Here is a 20,691-nt window from a genome sequence, read left to right as displayed (position 1 = left end):
CTTCTAGGGTTGAATAAAGAGCATGTCACATCTCTAAAAAACCCCATCTCTATTGAGGAAATTAAAATGGTAATCAAATGTTTGCCCAAAAACAAAAGTCCAGGCCCAGATGGATTCACTAATGAAATCCTTCAAAGCTTTCAAGAGAAACTATTACCAATCCTGGCAAGACTCTTCCACAAAATTGAAAAAACGGGAACACATAAATAGCTTTTATGAAGCCAACATCATCTTCAGACCTAAACCAGACAGAGATGCTACAAAAAAAGAAAATCACCTTTGAATCTGTGCAATATTGGTAGTGATCTGCTGCAGATATCTTGTGTCCCTAAGCAAAACCTTAGTGGGGTCATAAACCTTCAGGAGAAGAAAGCAGGTACACGAGTGGACGAATATGAAATATGAAATAATTGAGACCACACAAAATGCATTGTATGGGGACCCATGTCTATGAGAGAGGAAACAAACTTTAATTTTCAGCTGATGACATTTTAAGCTCAACACTGGTATGCAAGGTATTTTAGGAAACCAAAGGGCAGAGGATAAAAGGAAGGCTAATTTCTTACATATCAAACCAATATCCTTGATGAACACAGATGCAAAGATCCTCAACAAAATCTTGGCAAATAGGAGTCAATGCCTCATGAAGGTCATCCACTACAATCAAGTAGGTTTCATTCCAGAAATGTAATTATGGTTTAACATCCATAAATCTATCAACACAATACACAACATCAACTACAGGAAAATTAAAAATTACATGGTCATATCAATAGATGCGGAGAAAGTATTTGATAAGGTCCAAGACACATTCTTGATAAAACTCTCAGCAAGATGGAAATTTAAGGAACCTTTCTCAATATAGTTAAGCCATATACAACAAGCCAATGGCAAATATTATTCACAATGGAGAAAAAATAAAATCCTTCCCTCTAAATTCTAGCACAAGACAAGGCTGTCCTCTCTCACCACTCCTCTTCAATATAGCACTGGAAGTACTTGCTATAGTGATTAGGCAAGAAAAAGATATCAAGGAAATCCAGATAGGAAAAGAAGAATGTCAAGCTCTCACTTTTTGAAGATGATATGAAACTCTATTTACAAAACCCTAAATACTCTACCAAAAAGCTTCTAGAAACAATAGAGTTATATAGCAATGTGGCAGTCTACAAAATTAACAAGCAAAATATCAACAGCCTTTCTATACACAAATAATGACAGGGAAGAAATGGACATTAAGAAAACAACCCCATTCACATTAGTGCCACACAAACTCAAATACTTTGGAGTCAACTTGACTAAAGATGTGAAAGACCATACAATCAAAACTATAAATCCCTGCTCCAAGAAATAAGAGAGGACACAGAAAAATGGACACACATACCCTGCTCATGGATTAGCAGTACTAACATTATTAAAATGGAAATACCAAAGCACTATACAGATTTAATGCAATTCCTCTAAAGATACCCATAATATTCTTCAAAGAAGTGGATCAAACACTGTTGAAATTCATTTGGAACAATAAACACACTCGAAGCTAAAGCAATCATTGGGGAAAAGAATATAAAAGGCATTACTTTTCCCAACTTTAAAGTGTATTACAAAGCAGTAGTCATCAAAACAGCATGGTATTGAAATAAAGACAGAACCTCAGATGAGTAGATTAGGCTTGAATACTCAGAGATAGTTTCCCAGGCATACAATCCCATAATTTTTGATAAAGGAGCCAGCAATCCTAAATAGACCAAAGAAAGGCTATTCAACAAGTGGTGCTGGCACAACTGGCTAGCCGCTTGCAAATAATTGAACTTAGACCCCCAGCTAACATCGTGTACCAAGGTAAAATACAAATATATTAGCGACCTTGATATCAGACCTGATACCATAAGGTATATAGAACAACACTTAGGTAAAATACTTCATGACATTGAAACTAAAGGCATCTTCAAAGAGGAATCTGCACTCTCCAAGCAAGTGAAAGCAGAGATTAACAGATGGGAATATATTAAGCTGAGAAGCTTCTGTACCTGGATGAAAATAGTGCCAAGGATACAAGAGCTACCCACTGAGTGGGAGAAACTATTCAACCAATACCCATAAGATAAGGGCCTAATATCCAAAATATACAAGGCTCTGAAAGAACTTTACAAGAAAGAAACATTTAACCCCATCAAAAAATAGGGAGAAGAAATGGACAAACACTTCGACAAAGAAGAAATATAAATTGCCAAAAGGCACATGAAAAAAATGCTCCATATCACTAATCATTAGGGAGATGCTAATCAAAACAACTATGAGGTACCACCTCACACCATAGAGATTGGCACACATCACAAAGAATGAGAACAAGCAGTATTGGCAAGGATGTGGAGAGAAAGGAACTCTTATCTACTGCTGGTGGGAATGCCTTCTAGTCCAACCTTTATGGAAAGCGGTATGGAGATTCTTCTAAAAACTGGAAATTGAGCTCCCATATGATCCAGCTATATGACTTCTAGGAATATACCCTAGGAACACAAAAATTCAGTACAAAAATCCCTTCCTGACACCTATATTTATTGCAGCACTATTTACCATAGCAAGATTTTGGAAATAACCAAGATGCCATTCAACAGACGAATGGCTAAAGAAACTGTGGTACATATACACAATGGAATATTATGCAGCCGTTAGGTGATATGTCATGAAATTTTCCTATATATGGATATACATGGAATCTATTATGCTGAGTGAAATATTATGCTGAGAGTGTGAAAGACACATAATGGTCTCACTCACCTTTCCGTTTTAAGAAAATTGAAAGTCATTCTTGCAATAATTTTCAGAGACAAAAGAGAGGAGAGCTGAAAGTTCCAGCTCACTTCATGAAGCTCACTAAAAAGAGTGATGAGTTTAGTTAGAGAAATAAATACATTGAGAACTATCCTAACAATAAGAATGCATGAGGAAAATAGAAAACTTGTCTAGAGTATAGGCTGGAGTAGGGTGGTGAGGAGGGAGATTTGGGACATTGGTGATGGGAACGTTGCTCTGGTGATGGGGGGGTGTTCTTTACATGACAGAAACCCAATCATATTAATATTTGTAATCAAGGTGTTTAAACAAATATTTAAAAATAATGCTGGTTGTATGCTTTTTGTAGATAGCTGCTATTTCTTGAGGAAGGTTCTTTCCTTAAGTGTCTTAATCATAAATGAGTATTGGATTTTGCCAAATGCTTTTTCTTTTTTTTGGCCCCATACAAATAATTTTATTTTTTGAAATATTTTTTATGTAAACACCTTGGTTACAAACATGATTGTGGTTGGATTTCAGTCATATCAGATGACACCCCCCCATCACCAGTGCAACATTCCCATCACCAATAACCCAAATATCTCTCTACCCCTCCCCACACCTACCTATACTCTAGACAGGCTTTCCAGTTTCCTCATATATTCTAATTGTTAGGATAGTTCGCAATGTGGTTATTTCTCTAACTAAACTCATAACTCTTTGTGATGAGATTCAAGAGGTCAGCTGTAACGTACAGCCCTCCTCTATTTTGTCTCTGAAAATTGTTGAGAAATGTCTTTCATTTTTCTTAAAACCCATTGATGAGTGAGACCATTCTCTGTCTTTCTCTTTCTCTCTGACTTATTTCACTCAGCATAATAGATTCCATGTACATCCATGTAAGGAAAATTTCATGACTTCATCTCTCCTGACAGCTGCATAATATTCCATTGTGTATATTACCACAGTTTCTTTAGCCATTCATCTTTTGAAGGGCATCTTGGTTGTTTCTAGAGTCTTGCTATGGTAAATAGTGCCTCCATAAATATAGGTGTAAGGAAGGGGATTTTGTATTTTTGTGTTCGTAGGGTATATTCCTAGGAGTGGTATAGCTGGATCCCATGGGAGCTCGGTTTCCACTTTTTGGAGGAATCTCCTTATCGCTCTCCAGAAAGGTTGAACTAGTTGGCATTCCCACCAGCAGTGGATAAGAGTTCCTGTCTCACTGCATCCCCGCCAACACTGCTTGTTCTCATTCTTTGTGATTTGTGCCAGTCTCTGTGGTGTGAGGTGATACCTCATAGTTGTTTTGATTTGCAAATACCTGATGATTAGTGATGTGGAGCATTTTTTCATGTGCCTTTTGCCTATTTGTATTTCTTCTTTGTCAAAGTGTCTGTCCATTTCTTCTCCCCATTTTTTGATGGGATTTGATGTTTTTTTCTTGTAAAGTTCTGTCAGTGCCTTGTAGATTTTGGAGATTAGCCCCTTATCTGATGGGTATTGGGTGAATAGTTTCTCCCACTCAGTGGGTGGCTCTTGTATCCTGGGCACTATTTTCATCAAGGTACAGAAGCTTCTCAGCTTAATATATTCCCATCTGTTAATCTCTGCTTTCACTTGCTTGGAGAGTACAGTTTCCTCCTTGAAGATGACTTTAGTCTCAATGTCATGGAGTGTTTTACTTACGTGTTGTTCTATATACCTTATGGTATCAGGTCTGATATCAAGGTCTTTAATCCATTAGTATTTTACCTTGGTACATGATGTTAGCTGGGGTCTAAGTTCTCTTTTTCATCAGTTGTGCCAACACCACTTGTTAAAGAGGCTCTTTGTTCCATTTAGGACTTTTTGCTCCTTTATCAAAGATTAGATGATTGTATGTCTGGGGAGCATTATCTGAGTACTCAAGTCTATTCCACTGATCTGAGGATCTGTCTTTATTCCAAAACCAAGCTGCTTTTTTGATAACTATTGCTTTGTAATACAGTTTAAAGTTGGGGAACGTAATGCCTCCCATATTCTTTTTCCCAATAATTGCTTTGGATATTCGAGGGTGTTTATTTTTCCAAATGATTTTCAAAAGTGCCTGATCCACATCTTTGAAGAATTCATGGGTATTTTTAGAGGGATCACATTAAATCTGTACAATGCTTTGGGGAGTATTGCCATTTTAATGATGTTAACTGCCAATCCATGAGCAGGGTATGTGTTTCCATTTCTGTGTGTCCTCTCTTATTTTTTGGAGCAGAGTTTTTTTTTATAGTTTTCTTTGTATATGTCCTTCATATCTTTAGTTAAGTTGACTCCAAGATATTTGAGTTTGTGTGGCACTAATGTGAATGGGGTTGTTTTCTTAATATCCATTTCTTCCATAAAATTATTGGTGTATGAAAAGGCCATAAATTTTGTGTGTTAATTTTGTAGCCTGCCGCCTTGCCATATGAGTCCATTGTTTCTAGAAGCTTCTTAGAAGAGTCTTTAGGGTTTTCTAAGTAGAGTATAATGTCATCTGCAAACAGTGAGAACTTGACTTCTTCCTTTCCTATCTGTATTCCCCTTATATCTTTTTCTTGCCTGATCGCTATAGCAAGGGCTTCCTGTGCTATGTTGAATAAGAGTGGTGAGAGAGGACAGCCTTGTCTTGTGCCAGAATTTAGAGGGAAGGCTTTAATTTTTCTCCAGTGAGGACAATATTTGCCACTGTCTTGTGGTAGATGGCCTTAACTATATTGAGAAAGGTTCCTTTCATTCCCATCTTATTAACAGTTCTGATCAAGAATGGTTGTTGGACCTTATCAAATGCTTTCTCTGCATCTACTGATATGTGATTTTTACTTTTCTTATTGTTGATATTGTGCATTATGTTGATAGATTTACGAATGTTAAACCATCCTTGCATTCCTGGGATGAAACCTACTTGATCGAATGTCTTCTTAATGAGGCATTGAATCCTATTTGCCAGGATTTTGTTGAGGATCTTTGCATCTACATTCTTCAGCGATATTGGTCTGTAGTTTTCTTTTTTTGTAGCATCTCTGTTTGGATTAGGTGTAAAAGTGATGTTGGCTTCATAAAAACTATTTGGAAGTGTTCCCTTTTTTTTTTTTCAGTTTCATGAAAGATTCTTGCCAGGATTGGTAGTAGTTTCTCTGGAAAGTTTGAAAGAATTCATTAGTGAATCCATCTGGGCCTGGGCTTTTATTTTTGGGCAGACATTTGATTACCATTTTAATTTCATCAATAGTGATGCAGTTGTTTAGATATGCTACATCCTCTTTATCCAACCGTGGGAGGTTAAGAGTCCAAGAATTTATTCATTTCTTCCAGGTTCTCATTTTTAGTGGCATAGAGTTTCTCAAAGTAGTTTCTGATTACCCTTTGAATCTCTACAATATCGGTAGTGATCTCCCCTTTTTTTTTTCTAATACGAGTTATCAAGTCTTTCTCTCTCTCCCTTGTTTAGGTTTGTTAATTGTCTATCAATCTTGTTTATTTTTTCGAAGAACAAACTTCTGCTTTCGTTGATCTTTCGGATTGTTTTTTGGGTTTTCACTTCGTTAATTTCTGCTCTCAGCTTTGTTATTTCCTTCTGTCTCCCTTTTTCTGGGTACTTTTGTTGATCATTTTCTAATTCTATGACCTGCGTCATTAAGGTATTTAGGTAGGCCCCTTCTTCCTTCCTGACGTGTGCTTGCAAATCTATACATTTTCCTCTCAGTACTTCTTTTGCTGTGTCCCATAAGTTCTGATAGTTGTGTCTTTATTATCATATGTTTCCAGGAAAGTTTTGGTTTCCTCTTTGATTTCATCTCGGATCCACTGGTTATTCAGTATGAGGCTTTTAACTTCCAAGTGTTGAAGTTTTTCTTCTGTGTCCCTTTGAAATTTACATCTAATTTCAGAGCCTTGTGGTCAACAAAGGTAGCCTGCAAAATTTCTATCCTCTTGATATTATGGAGTATGTTTTATGTACCAGCATGTAGTCTATCCTAGAGAATATCCCTTGTACATTGGAGAAAAATGTGTATCCCTGTTTCTGGGGAAGAGTGTCCTACATATATCTACTAGGCCTCTTTCTTCCATTTCTCTTCTCAGGTTTAGTATATTCTTGTTGGGTTTCAGCCTCATTGACCTATCCAATATTGACAAAGTTTGTTGAGGTCCCCCACAATAATTGTGTTGTTATTGATATTATTTTTAAGATTTGTCAACAATTGTATTAAACATTTTGCTGGCCCTTCATTTGGTGCATATATGTTTAGGAAAGTGATTACTTCCTGCTGTACATACCCCTTGATTAATACAAAATGTCCATCTTTGTCTCTTTTTTTCTCCCTCCCTTCCTCTCTCCTCTCCCTTCCTCCATCCTTCTATTCCTCCCTTTCTCCCTCCTTCTCTTCCTCCCTTCCTACATTCTTCTCCCCACCTTTCTTTCCCTCCCTTCCTTCTTTCCTTCTTTCCTTCCTTCCTCCTTCCTTCCTTTCTCCCTCCCTTCCTCCTTTTTCCTCCCTCGCTTCCTTCCTTTTTTCCTCCCTCCCTTCCTCTCTCCTTCCCTCCCTTCCTCCCTGTTCACTTCCTCCCTTCCTCCCTCCTTCTCTTTCTCCTTTCCTCCTTCTTCTCCCCTCCTTTCCTTCCTTCCCTCCCTTCCTCCCTTCCTTCCTTCCTTCCTTCCTTCCTTCCTTCCTTCCTTCCTTCCTTCCTTCCTTCCTTCCTTCCTTCCTTCCTTCATTTGTTCCTCTGTTTCTTTTTTTAATTTTTTTTATTTAAACACCTTGATTACATACATGATTGTGTTTGGGTTTCAGTCATGTACAGAACACCACCCATTACCAGTGCAACATTCTTATCACCAATGTCCCAAGTCTCCCTCCTCCCCATCCGACCCCCGCTTGTACTCTAAACAGGCTCTCCATTTCCCTCATACATTCTCATTATTAGGACAGTTCAAAATGTAGTTATTTCTCTAACTAAACCCAACACTCTTTGTGGTGAGCTTCCTGAGGTGAGCTGGAACTTCCAGCTCTTTTCTCTTTTGTGTCTGAAAATTATTATTGCAAGAATGTCTTTCATTTTTTTAAAACCCATAGATGAGTGAGACCATTCTGCATTTTTCTCTCTCTCTCTGACTTATTTCACTCAGCATAATAGATTCCATGTACATCCATGTATAGGAGAACTTCATGAGTTTCAGTCTGGTTGACCTATCCAGTGTTGACAAAGCCGTTTTGAGGTCCCCCACAATTATTGTGTTGTTATTGATATTATTTTTCAGATTTGTCAACAGTTGTATTAAATACTTTGCTGGCCCCTCATTCGGTGCATATATGTTTAGGAGAGTGATTTATTCCTTCTCTACATACCCCTTGATTAATATAAAATGTCCATCTTTGTTCCTTACAACCTTCCTGAGTATAAAGTTTGCATTATCTGATATTAGTATGGCCACTCCAGCTTTTATATGGGTGTTGTTTGCTTGGATAATTTTTCTCCAGCCTTTTATTTTGAGTCTATGTTTGTTCTGACTATTCAGGTGCATTTCTTGTAGGCAGCAGAAAGTTGGATTGAGTTTTTTGATCCATTTAGCCACTCTGTGTCTCTTAACTGGTGCATTTAGCCCATTGACGTTGAGAGAAAGAATTGTCCTGGGATTTAATGCCATCTTTATATCGAAATTTGGTGTGTCTTTTGGTTAGTCTTGTCTTAAATTAGGTCTTTCAGTTTTTCTCTTAAGACTGGTTTTGTGTCTGTGAAGTTTCTGAGCTGTTTTTTGTCTGTGAAACCATATATTCTTCCGTCAAACCGGAAAGTGAGTTTTGCTGGGTATAGTATTCTGGGTGAAGCATTCATTTCATTCAGTCTTGTCACAATATCCCACCACTGCTTTCTGGCATTGAGTGTTTCTGGTGACAGGTCTGCTGTAAATCTCAGGGAAGCTTGCTTGAATGTAATTTCCCCTTTTGATCTTGCTGCTTTCAGAATTCTGTCTCTATCTGTGGGATTTGTCATTGTGACTAGGATGTGTCTTGGGGTAGTTTCTCTGGGGTCTCTTTTGGTTGGTACTCTTCGAGCAATCAGGATTTGATCACATATATTCTTTAGCTCTGGAAGTTTCTCTTTAGTGATGTTCTTGACTGTTGATTCTTCCTGGAAACTTTTTTCCTGGGTCTCTGGGACTCCAATGATTCTTAAGTTGTTTCTGTTGATCTTATCATAGACTTCTATCTTCATCTGTTCCCATTCTTTGACTAATTTTTCCATTGTCTGCTCATTTGCTTTAAGTTTTTTTCCCAATCTCTCCTGCTGTATGGAATTGTTATGTATCTCATCTTTCACAGCACAAAGTCTATTCTCAGCTTCTGATACCCTGTCCCAGGCTTATCCATTTTTTCATTCACTTCGTTTATTGACTTTTTCAGGCCTGTTTGTTGACATGTTGACATGTTATTTTCGTTTGGAGTTTTCTGATTTCTGTCTTCATATTTTCTTGGTTCTTATTAGTGTTCTGTTCAACTCTATCCATGGTTTCTTTGAGTCCGTTGAGCATCTTCCATATTGCTAGTCTAAAGTCCTTATCTGAGAGGTTGATTAGTTGGTTGGTCATTATCTGGTTCTCAGAATTGTCATCTTCATTCTCTATGTCTGATGCTGGCCTGCGTTGTTTCTCCATTGTCACACTTGTATTGTGGGTTTTTCTATGTGTTGAGGTGGTATTCATTGGCTATATGATGCAGGCAGCACACTCCTCTGTTCAGCCCTTTCTGGATGGCTGACTTGCCTCTAAGGGAGGGGAGTCCTCCATGGATGAAGCCTCACACTGGATCAAATATTAGGCCTGAACATGCAACAGAGAAAACAGTTCAGAGAGAAATGCTTGCTTCTGTGATATAGTATAGTTCTTAGTGTGATTTTTTTTCTTCTTGTTGTGATGGTGTTCTTTTCTTAGAAAGAGCGCAGGCCGCGCGAAGTGGGGTGGCCGTGCTCTGCTGGAGCCTCTTTTTGGCCCACTCCGAAGAGTTTCACGCAAGAGGACAGTAGACAGACAATCACAGATAGCACTCACAGTTTTTCACAGTTGGGCCCCACTGGGCAGGCGTAGTTTTGTAGATTTTTCCAGCCTGATGTCACAAACAGGGGACCCGGCTTCTGCAAAAGCTAGCCGGTTTTTATGTTCTGGAGTCCCGCCCTGAAAATGGCCTCTGGGAGAGCGAGTTTTCTGGAGCCTGTTTTCGGCCCACACCCAAGAGTTTCACGCAAGAGGTCAGTAGACAGACATACACAGTTTTTCACATTTTTTCACAGTTGGACCCCACTGGGCAGGTGTAGTTTCGTGGATTTTCCCAGCCTGATGTCACAAACAGGGGACCCAGTTTCTGCAAAAGGTAGCCGGTTTTTATGTTCTCCATCTTTGTCTCTTACTACTTTCCTTATTATAAAGTTTGGATCATCTGATATTAATATGGCCACTCCAGCTTTTTTATGGGTATCGTTTGCTTGGATAATTTTCCTCCAGCCTTTTATTTTGAGTCTGTTTGTTCTGACTATTCAGGTGCATTTCTTGTAGGCAGCAAAATGTTGGATTGCATTTTTTTGATCCATTTAGCCACTCTGTGTCTCTTAACTAGTTCATTTAGTCCATTGACTTTGAGAGAAAAAATTGTCCTGGGGTTTAATGCCATCTTTATATCAAAATTTGGTATGTCTTTTTGTCAGTCTTGTCTTAAATTAGGTCTTTCAGTTTTTTTTTTTTTTTTTTAAGAATGATTTTGAGTCTGTAAAGTCTCTGAGCTGTTGTTTGTCTTCTTCCATCAAACCTGAAAGTGAGTTTTGCTGGGTACAGTATTCTAGGCGAAGCATTTATTTCATTGAGTTTTGTCACTATGTCTCACCATTGCTTTCTGGCCTTGAGTGTTTCTGCTGACAGGTCTGCTGTAAATCTCAAGGATGTTTCCTTGAGTGTAATTTCCCTTTTTGATCTTGTTGCTTTCAGAATTCTGCCTGTATCTGTGTGATTTGTCATTGTGACTAGGATGTGTCTTGGGGTATTTTTTCTGGGGTGTCTTTTGTTTGGTACTCTTCGGGCATGCAGGATTTGTTTGCTTATATATATTTATTTGGTTTTTGGGCCACACCCGGCATTGCTCAGTGGTTACTCCTAGCTGTCTGCTCAGAAATAGCTCCTGCCAGGCACGGGGGACCATATGGGACACTGGATTTTAACCAACCACCTTAGGTTCTGGATCAGCTGCTTTCAAGGCAAGCACCGCTGTGCTATCTCGCTGGGCTCGATTGCATATATTCTTTAGCTCTGAAAGTTTCTCTTTAATGATTTCTTGACCATTGATTTTTTTCTGGAAATTTTTTTTCCTGGGTCTCTGGGACTCCAATTATTCTTAAGTTGTTTCAGTTGATTTTATCATAGACTTCTATTTTCATCTGTTCCCATTCTTTGACTAATTTTTCCATTGTCTGTTTATTTGTTTTAAGATTTTTTCCAATCTCTCCCACTGTATGAAGTTGTTATTTATCTCATCTTCCAGCTCACTAATTCTATCCACAGCTGCTGTTACCCTGCTGGAGATCTTATCCATTTTGTCATTCAATTCATTTTTTGAATTTTTCAGTTCTGTTATTTGTTATTTCAGTTTGGAGTTTTCTGATTTCTGTCTTCATATTTTCTTGGTTCTTATTAGTGTTCTGTTCAACTCGATCCATGGTTTCTTTGAGTTCTTTGAGCATCTTCCATATTTCTTGTCTAAACTCCTTATCTGAGAGATTGATTAGTTGGTTGGCCATTTTCTGGTCATCAGATGTGTCATCTTCATTCTCTATATCTGATGCTGGCCTGCGTTTTTTCCCCCATGTCACACTTGTATTGTGGATTTTTCTAAGCGTTGTGGTGGTATTCATTGGCTAAACGATGTGCATGGCCATCCTCCTCTTGCTCTGTTCTTTCTGGGTGGGTTAACTTGCCTCCAAAAAAGTGGAGCCCTCCATGGATAAAGCCTCACACAGGATCAAATCTTAGGCCTGAGCATATAGCAGAGAAGACAATCTGGAGAGAAATTCTGGGCTTCAGTAATCCAGCAGTGTTCCTAATGTGATTTTTTCTTCTTGTTGCAGTGGCATTCTTTCATGAGAAAGAGTACATGGCTGCATAGCGAAGCGGAGCGGCTGTGCTCTTGTGCAGCCTCTGGGAGAGAGAATTTTCTGAGCCCTTTTCAGCCCATTTTCAAAAGGTTCAGGAGATAGGACAGTAGAAAAATACACACAGGCAGTACTCACAGTTTCTGACAGTCAGGAACCACGTGGCAGGTGTAGAATTTTTTTAGCCTGACATCACAAACCCAAATGCTATTTCTGCATTGATTGATATGCTCAAGTGACTGTTAAACTCCTTTTACTAATGTGGTATAAGATGGTGATTGCTTTGCATATATAATTAAAAACTCTTAATTGTAAATATTTACAACATAGAATATGCTGGATGCCCCTGTGATGATTTTCCCAAATTGCCTGGTACATGTAACCCTGCTCCTGGGTAAGATTTTTTTTTTTTTTTGTTTTTTTGGGCCACACCCGTTTGATGCTCAAGGGTTACTCCTGGCTAAGAGCTCAGAAATTGCCCCCTTGAGGGGACCATATGGGATGCCGGGGGATCGAACCGTGGTCCTTCCTTGGCTATCACTTGCAAGGCAAACACCTTGCCTCCAGCATCACCTCACCCGACCTGGGAAAGATTCTTATGGTGAAAGCTTTACAGACTATCACTCCAAAGATGGAGAATAGAATTAATAGGGAGCACCATCTCCTCATGACCAATGATTACTCTTAGGCTTGACTCTGGAACCTCCCTCCTCCCTCAGAGAGAGCTGGGAGAGTCAATGTAAGGAAGATATAATGCCATTTTTTGCTCACTATGTTTCTCCTATAACATTTTAATATACAATGTTTACATTTAACTTCTTGCCTTACATTTAACCTTCTGCCTCTGTCTAACTATCTTTGATACCGTGGACCTTGCCATCCTGCATGTATCTCAGTTCCTCTTTTCCTATATAAACATAATAGAATAAAATAAAAAGTCTCTTGTCATCAGCCTGTGATCCAGTCTTCCTGGTTGTCAGCTGAGGGTGAATATACCCAATCCTAAATACATCTAGAGGATGGAAGTGGACATTTGCTGATCAACTGAGTCTGTAAAGAATGTACCATTTTAACTAGTTTTTAATGTATAACTACAGGTTATTAAGTATATCCACATTATTTCTATTATCACCATTCATCTCCAGAAGTTTTTGATCTTGTGAAGTGAAAACTGTACCCTCTACACAACGTTTAATTTTCTCCTCCTCTAGCACCCAGGAACACCATTCTTTCTGTGTCCAATAATTTGATTACTCTAGATACTTCATATAAGTGCAATAATATAATAGACTATGATTAGTACTTTTTGAATTTCTAATAAATGTTTTCTGTCCTTTTCTTATGTCTGCTTTCCCATCCAGTTTTTCTCATGTATCCTAATGCCAACAAACCAGAATTGAGATCATAAACCACAAAACATTTAGTAAAGCAGAAAGTTGATAAAACATGATAAAGCAGAAATATCTGAGTCAGTGAATTGAGATGATTGCTGGATTGACAGTCTATATTATTTGTGTTTATTTGTGTAGTTCAGATGCCTACAAAGAGAATTCTCTGAAAGTTACATAACCTTCTCATTGCAAATGTTCAATTGATCCTCAGGAGAACGATGTTGCTCAGAGCTATGCTTGTATTATGTGTCACAGTGTAAGATTGGTAGGTAGAAGAGAGAAAAGGAAGTCATTTTTGAATAGATATAGGACGAGAGTAACAAACATTTGTGCTCTTTTACTTACCCCTTCTGACCAATCTTAGTGACCTGAAGATCTTTGCCATATTTGTTCTTGATCCATTGGATGCCTTGTAGCTGAGGATCAACCATCAGTGGCCAACGTTCACAGTTAATAAGAATGGTGGCATTTTCCATAGACATGTGGTCTGCAGGGAGGCCCTCATTCTGCCAAACAGCCACATCAGCATCATCAGTCAGCATTCTCAGGGGATCCAAGGTGGGGGTGACTGGTATGGGAACCTGAATAATGAAATAATGCTACACTCAGAATAGAAGAATATTTTCAGCTGGGATTGAAATACACAGTAACTTATTAATAGACATAATTCCTTTAAAAAAGATAAAAATTGCTTTTCTGGTTGTGTAATTATTCCTAGAAGCTGATTTTTTCTGAAAATCCTCATAGATTTTTCTCTTGATAGACAGAGCACAGCAGAAATATATACCATCAGACCCTTTGCTGTTCAGTATATTTACCAAAATCAATTTTGCCATAGATTATATGTATTATAATATATTGATTTCAAGATACTCTTTCTAATGTTAACAGAGGCATTCCTCTGCTATATTTCTTTCTTGTGCATGCATTTTGAACCCTATGCCTACTAGGTTTTCTCTTATTTGTGACAGTAGCCAACACCAACTACACTCCTTTAACCAGTTTTACCATTTTTTAACAAAAATCTCAATTTTTTTTTTTTTGGTTTTTGGGCCACACCCGGTAACGCTCAGGGGTTACTCCTGGCTATGTGCTCAGAAGTTGCTCCTGGCTTGGGGGACCATATGGGACACTGGGGGATCGAACCGCAGTCCGTCCAAGGCTAGCGCAGGCAAGGCAGGCACCTTACCTTTAGCGCCACCGCCCGGCCCCCCAAAATCTCAATTTTGAAAGGTCTGAAAATACATATCTTTCTCTATTCCATTAACAACCTATTCCCTCTACAGTCACTGGTGTGTGCATGGTTGTAAGACAGTGAGCAAACCAATTGGTCTCAGAATGCCTTCTCTTAGTTTTACTGTGTTTCATCATGATTCTTGAATGTGCATCAGAATTTTATTTATGTTCTTATCTCATTTAATTATTCTGTGATCAAAATTTTTATTAGGAGTACATGGTGTTTTTTAAAATTATTTTTATTTTCACCAAAGTGAATTACAAATTTTTCATGATAATATTTAAGGTACATAGTGACAATGAATCAGGGGCATTCCCACCACCAGTGTTGTCCTCCCTCCACACCTGTTCCCAGCATGCATCTCAAATCTCCCTCCTAATATTATTTACAGTGTACTAATGTCACCTCTACTTAGTTTAAAACACTAATCACTCCAAAAGGGAAGCCCACATACATTCTCTTTTTGCTCTTAGAAACCACCAGTATGCTTTTTATGGGTTTACCTATTTGTATATTTAGATAAAAATATAATATGTGAGTTTTTTGTGTCTGAATAGTTTTAGAGCACAGAATACTTTAAAGGTTATCATATTTTTTATTACCTCACCATTCACATTGCTGAAATTTTGGTGGCCTAGTTACCTGAGCAAAACTTTCCTGAACCAATTACTATTACTTTAATTATATTTTTTTTCAGATACTAATGTCCATACTATGACATACAGAAAACCCTGAAAGAAAAACCATCCACTATAAGCCCTAGTTCTTGGATTAGAAGTAAATAGAAATAGAATTATTTTCCCTTGTAATTTTATTTTATGCACTGGAAACAATATTATGAGAAGGATGTTATATGCTTTTTATTCTTCCAAAGGGGTCCAGGTACAAAAATGCTTATGAAATCCAAACAGAAAAAACAGCCACTAAGGTCCTCAACTTTACTTACCAAATTATTTGACTCTGCAGTCACTAATTTCTTTTCCTAAGTGCACTCAATATGAATACAAAACAGACTTTTTATTTTCTAGTAGTATAAAATACTGCCCCAAAATTAAGATTTAATAAGGTAGATGAATCACTATAACTATGTTTTATATTATAAGGCATATACAAATACAAATGCATTTTAAAATATAATTTTTACTATGTATAGGGTACTTTTTGTGGTGACTTAATATAGCTGTTCTTTTATGACTCTAATTTCATCTTTCGATAAATGTTCTCTGTTGGCATCATTGTCTTAAATGGACCTTATATCTAGTTGAGTTGTAGAGAACATTGAATGCTGAGTTTGTTAGTTGAGGATTATGAATGCTATGAAATTATTAAGGTAACAATAGGAACGATTTTGACCAGTCTTTAGAACTAGCTGTCTTTTCAATTAAGTATTAGTACTTCACCATTTGTTTTCAAAATCAATATAGAAGAGGACTTAGGAATAAACTCTAGATATTAATATTAAAAGGACACATAAAAAGTATTTTAGAATTTCAGCTTACATAAAAAGCATTTTAGAATTGCATAACATATGGGTATCTGTAGGCTATGAGTAGAGACCATACGGTTTGAGCTCAACAAGATAAAATAAAGATTTGGGTTGTCAACAATGTTGAAAGTTGGAAAAAGGATTTTCACAGTATAAATATTACATAATTTGACTCAATAACAGTAGATTAAAGAGGGACATTTGGTTATTGTCAAATTCAATGGTTTTTGAGGAGTGTTAATGCTTGCTTACCATTAGATCAGATTAGTAGAAGGTCCAAATAAGTGAAGAGGTTCATAGCCAAGAGAACAAAAATGGCAGTGGAAAGAGTGTAAAAAGATATGGGTTTATACATTTCACTGCCATAATAAGATATCACTAAATATCTGAGACCTAGAGCAGTGCTGAGGTATAGTAAATATGCCAGAAAGTAATAGAAAATTTTGTATGTTATTGTCATGTGAACATTGATGCCCATAGACTGCTGTGCTCAGAAGAAAATCAAGCAGTACGTACATCCAGCTGGTTTAGGTAAGGTCTCCAGATCCTGTCCATGAGCTTCTGCCGATATTTTTTTGTAAAGTAACCAAGGTATGAAATGAAAGCTGTAATAAGCAATATATCTCCACATAATTTTCTTTCCTGTTGTTTGAAGTTCTTCACAGTTTCTGCCCATCTCACATTTTCAGAAGCAAGTCCTCCCACCTATCATTTAAAAGATAAGAGAAGACTTGTTAATCTGGAGACTTTACTTGGAAACCATAGAATTTGTCATGGAGAAAAATAGAAAGAATTTAGTAGCAAGAAGATAGAAACATTTTTGTGTTTTTTTTTTTTTTTGCTAGTGGCAATTTACCGACTAATCAATAAACATTTAAATAAACAAGTCATTGTTCTGTATTGTGCATTATATGGCTATGGCACAATACAAGGTTTGGAATATGTCTCTGGATTGTATTATTTGTAGATGTGGAGACTCATACCACTAATTTAAAGGGTTATGAAGAGGTCTATATACTACATATGACTGTGCACATTAATTTCCTTGCACTCTACTTTGGCAGCAAAATATATGAGAAAATTATACTCCTTCTTTTCCAAATGTCAGAGACATAAAGATAAATAAATAAATTCTTATTTCAGTGGGTAGGGAGATAGCACTTAAGACACAGAAAACCATATACTGACTTTATCAGGCCTTTGAAAATATCTTTAATAGGACATTTGAAAAGATATGATGTATATTTTTAAAGATAAAAACCATCTATTCTGTGAAGGGTTGCCAAGTGTGGGTGACTTTAGAGTCTGTTTAGAATTATCTAGTTTTTGTCTTTGAAAGATTCCAAGATATATGCTGAAAGAAGTAAGTTTGGATTTAACTTGTTTGCTGAACTCTGACCAAATACCTGTTATATGTAATAAAATTGTTTTTATGTTAAATGTCTAAATTTTGAGGGTTTTTTTTGTTTGTTTGTTTTGGGTGGCCAAACTGCTTTTACGCCCAGGGGTTACATTCGCCCCTGGCTTTGGGAAACCATATAGGACACCAGGGAATCAAACCACGGTCCATCCTAGTTTAGTGCTTGCAAGGCAGATGCCTTACCTTTAGCACCACCTCTCCTACATTTTGAGATATTAAAATATAGGGCACATATACATGTAAGACAACTCTAATTGAACTTTTAGACTCAAAAAGGCCAAAGGTTGTGTGTATGTGTGTATGTGTTTGTGTATTTGTACAAAATATTCAGAGGCAAGGGGTATCCTAAAGATTATAATTTCCTGGGTGGCAAGAGAGTACAGAGGCAGTAAGTTCTCTATTGTATACATATATTATCTATATGAGTTCTCTGTTATATAAGATCTCTATACCCTTTACCCAAACCTCAGTTTCCACCTAGCATCACTGGTATAGAACTGGTGGTCCTGGGGCCGGAGAGATAGCATGGGGGTAAAGCGTTTGCCTTTCATGCAGGAGGTCATCGGTTCGAATCCCGGCATCCCATATGGTCCCCCGTGCCTGCCAGGAGCAATTTCTGAGCCTGGAGCCAGGAATAACCCCTGAGCACTGCCGGGTGTGACCCAAAAACCACAAAAAAAAAAAAAAAAAAAAAGAACTGGTGGTCCCTATTACTGCTAGACTTAAGCACCAAAAACATGTCCAGGAGTAGACTTTGGGTCATATAACATGTGAAGCTCATGCTTATATACAAAATACTGTTGTTAATAATCTTTGAAACACTATTATTTTTATTAAACATTATATGAGGGACAGAGATTAGCAATTAACACTAGCTTTATACTTTAACTTTTCCTTTGGTCAGCACATATATATATATATAAGCATCTTATATCTTATCTGGGTTGCCTTATGGATCATATATTCCATCTTATGTTTCATACAGTGATGATTGTTTCTGTATCATAACTCTTTTAGCCTGACCAGTGGTTCTATTTACATGTTTCTCAAACTCATCAACATATCACAGCATAGTAACATATTAAATATTAAGAACATTTATTATTTTACCCTACATCACTGTTGTGATAAGCTATGCTCACCTACTTTATACCTCTGTGGCACTTGACAAGTTCAGCTGTTATAATAAAAATCGGACTGCTGGGGATCACACTCACCAGGCGATTTGCAAGTGAGATGGTACCTGCAGTCACTTCAGCTTCTTGCTGACATTTGAGTTTGTCTGCTGTAGCTTTCTCAAATTTGGCTGTGAGTTTTGCCAGGTTTTCATTAAGGTGCTGTTCAGAAAAAAGAATTCAACATCAACTTGATGGTTTCTGAGGCATTGTAGAAATGGCATATATTTAAGTAATTTTTAAGGTGGTATTCCTGGGGAAAGTTGTAAGGGATTAGGATATACAGAGTTGTAAGGGATAGAGAAATACAGAATTTCTATAGGTATAGAATTTTCTATAAGTATAGAGTGAAGTAGAAATTCAGAGATGTATCATACTGGCTGTCCCAACTTAAAAGAGAGAACTTTTCTATCCCAATACTTTAGTAGTATTTAGTACTAATTAGAAGGAGTGATAGACATAGTTGAGGGATAAGTGCTGTTTTTCTCTATGTTGTAAAATGGATCCCTGCAGCTTGCCTAAAATATTGCAGGTACTGTTATTAGAAACAAAAGTAAACAAAATTATAAGGAAATTAGAAATTTATCACAAGGATCATAAGGAGCCCTGAAAAAACATAATGTATCAGATTAAGTAGACCTGTAATTTGGGGCTGAGCTGCCTGCCAAATAAGTCCTCTCATTGATGCAGTTATAAGAATATAAGACAACTTATTAAATACTGACTATTATACAGAATAATTCTAAAGTAAAGAAGTTTTTATAGACATGATTTCAATTTATTAATTATTTAGAATTAAGGCACTAATTTTGTTACCCTCTAAATTCTCCCTTCAGTGCCCCCAGATGCTCCCTTTTTAATATTTATTTTGACCAAAGTGGATTACAAATTATTCACAGTAATTATATAGGTACATAGTGACATTGAATCAGGCCACTCCCACCACCAATGTTGTCCTCCCTCCACCCCTGTTCTCAGCATGCATCCCATATCCCTCTCTTTTACCCCCCGGGTTTCTAGTATACGTGGGCCCCTATGTGTCTAGCATGTTGTAGACTGGATGTCGATTCTGTTGTCATTAGCTTTGGATTTGGTGTTTAAGTCTGACCATTTTTTTTTTATTTCTACTTAATGTTCATACGACTGTCTGGTCTTGGTACCCTCCATTATTTCCCATTCAATTTGTGAGGCAGAACAAGATAGTTCAAATTATGTGGTTCTGCTTGAAGAAATCAAAAACCAAAAATGGGCAAAGTCCTTTAGAGGCTATAAATATCAATTTTAGAGAAAAAAAAAGGGAAAACATAATAAAAATCCTAAAATTTAAAAACAAACAAACAAACAAAAAACTTGAAAAGCACCACAGCAATAAAGACACCAACCACACAATAACTATGGTCCTGAAATAAAAACAAACAAAGCACACACATACACACAAAGAAAACCCATGGAATAAAAACAAGCAACAAACAACAACAATAACAAAACAAAAAAAAGTTAATTTGTGCTTCACTTTTTTTTCATGCATAGGCACAATAAATATTGGGAAATTAGAAAGGGAATTCCCTTGGCCTAAGAAATACAGGGTTTCTTTGCCCTTGAAGTATACTGTCATGGGAATAACTACAGGTTCTATAGATGTTCTTTTACTATCCCCTTGGTCCTTTGGTGGTGTCTGGAAACTTTCCTCTCCATCGTGGATGATAAAATCATGTCTCTGTAGCTAGCGATTTTGGTATTTGCACAGGTTAAAGAATCAGCCTTGAATAGAGTCTTTCTTTACAGTTCTAGGAGTTCTGTTTCATCATTGTTGTTTTAATCAGTCTTCTGTAGTCGGTGGTCTTGGTTTTTGCCCTGATACTAGGATGAGGCCTAGGATAGAGTCTTTACTTATGTTTCTAGAAGATCTGCTTGGTTGCAGTTGTCTCATTCAGACCTCTGGAGTTAGAGATCTTGGTTGTTGTACAGATCATAGGCAAAGGCCTAGAATAGGGTCATTTTGTTATTGGTCCCAGGATAAGTTCTGCCCAGTCATGTTTATCACAGTCAGTCTTCTG

The 20,691-nt window shown here is 37.3% G+C and overlaps 1 protein-coding gene across 1 annotated transcript in view; it reads right to left on the bottom strand.

Moving 5' to 3' along the window:
* The window catches only part of DNAH9 (dynein axonemal heavy chain 9), a 704,007-nt gene that overhangs the window by 158,671 nt on the left and 524,645 nt on the right, over positions 1 to 20,691 (bottom strand). The window contains exons 51-53 of the mRNA XM_049776731.1: positions 18,677 to 18,796; positions 16,556 to 16,744; positions 13,662 to 13,897 (exon numbers count right to left, since the gene is read on the bottom strand). Coding sequence (XP_049632688.1) covers positions 13,662 to 13,897; positions 16,556 to 16,744; positions 18,677 to 18,796 — 545 coding nt within the window. The remainder of the gene's footprint in view (positions 1 to 13,661; positions 13,898 to 16,555; positions 16,745 to 18,676; positions 18,797 to 20,691) is intronic.

The sequence above is a fragment of the Suncus etruscus genome, chromosome 7 (assembly GCF_024139225.1).
Source record: "Suncus etruscus isolate mSunEtr1 chromosome 7, mSunEtr1.pri.cur, whole genome shotgun sequence".
In the NCBI taxonomy this organism is placed as follows: Eukaryota; Metazoa; Chordata; class Mammalia; order Eulipotyphla; family Soricidae; genus Suncus; species Suncus etruscus.
The sequence above is the reverse complement of the archived record's forward strand: the minus strand, read 5'-3'. Positions and strand labels throughout refer to the sequence as shown.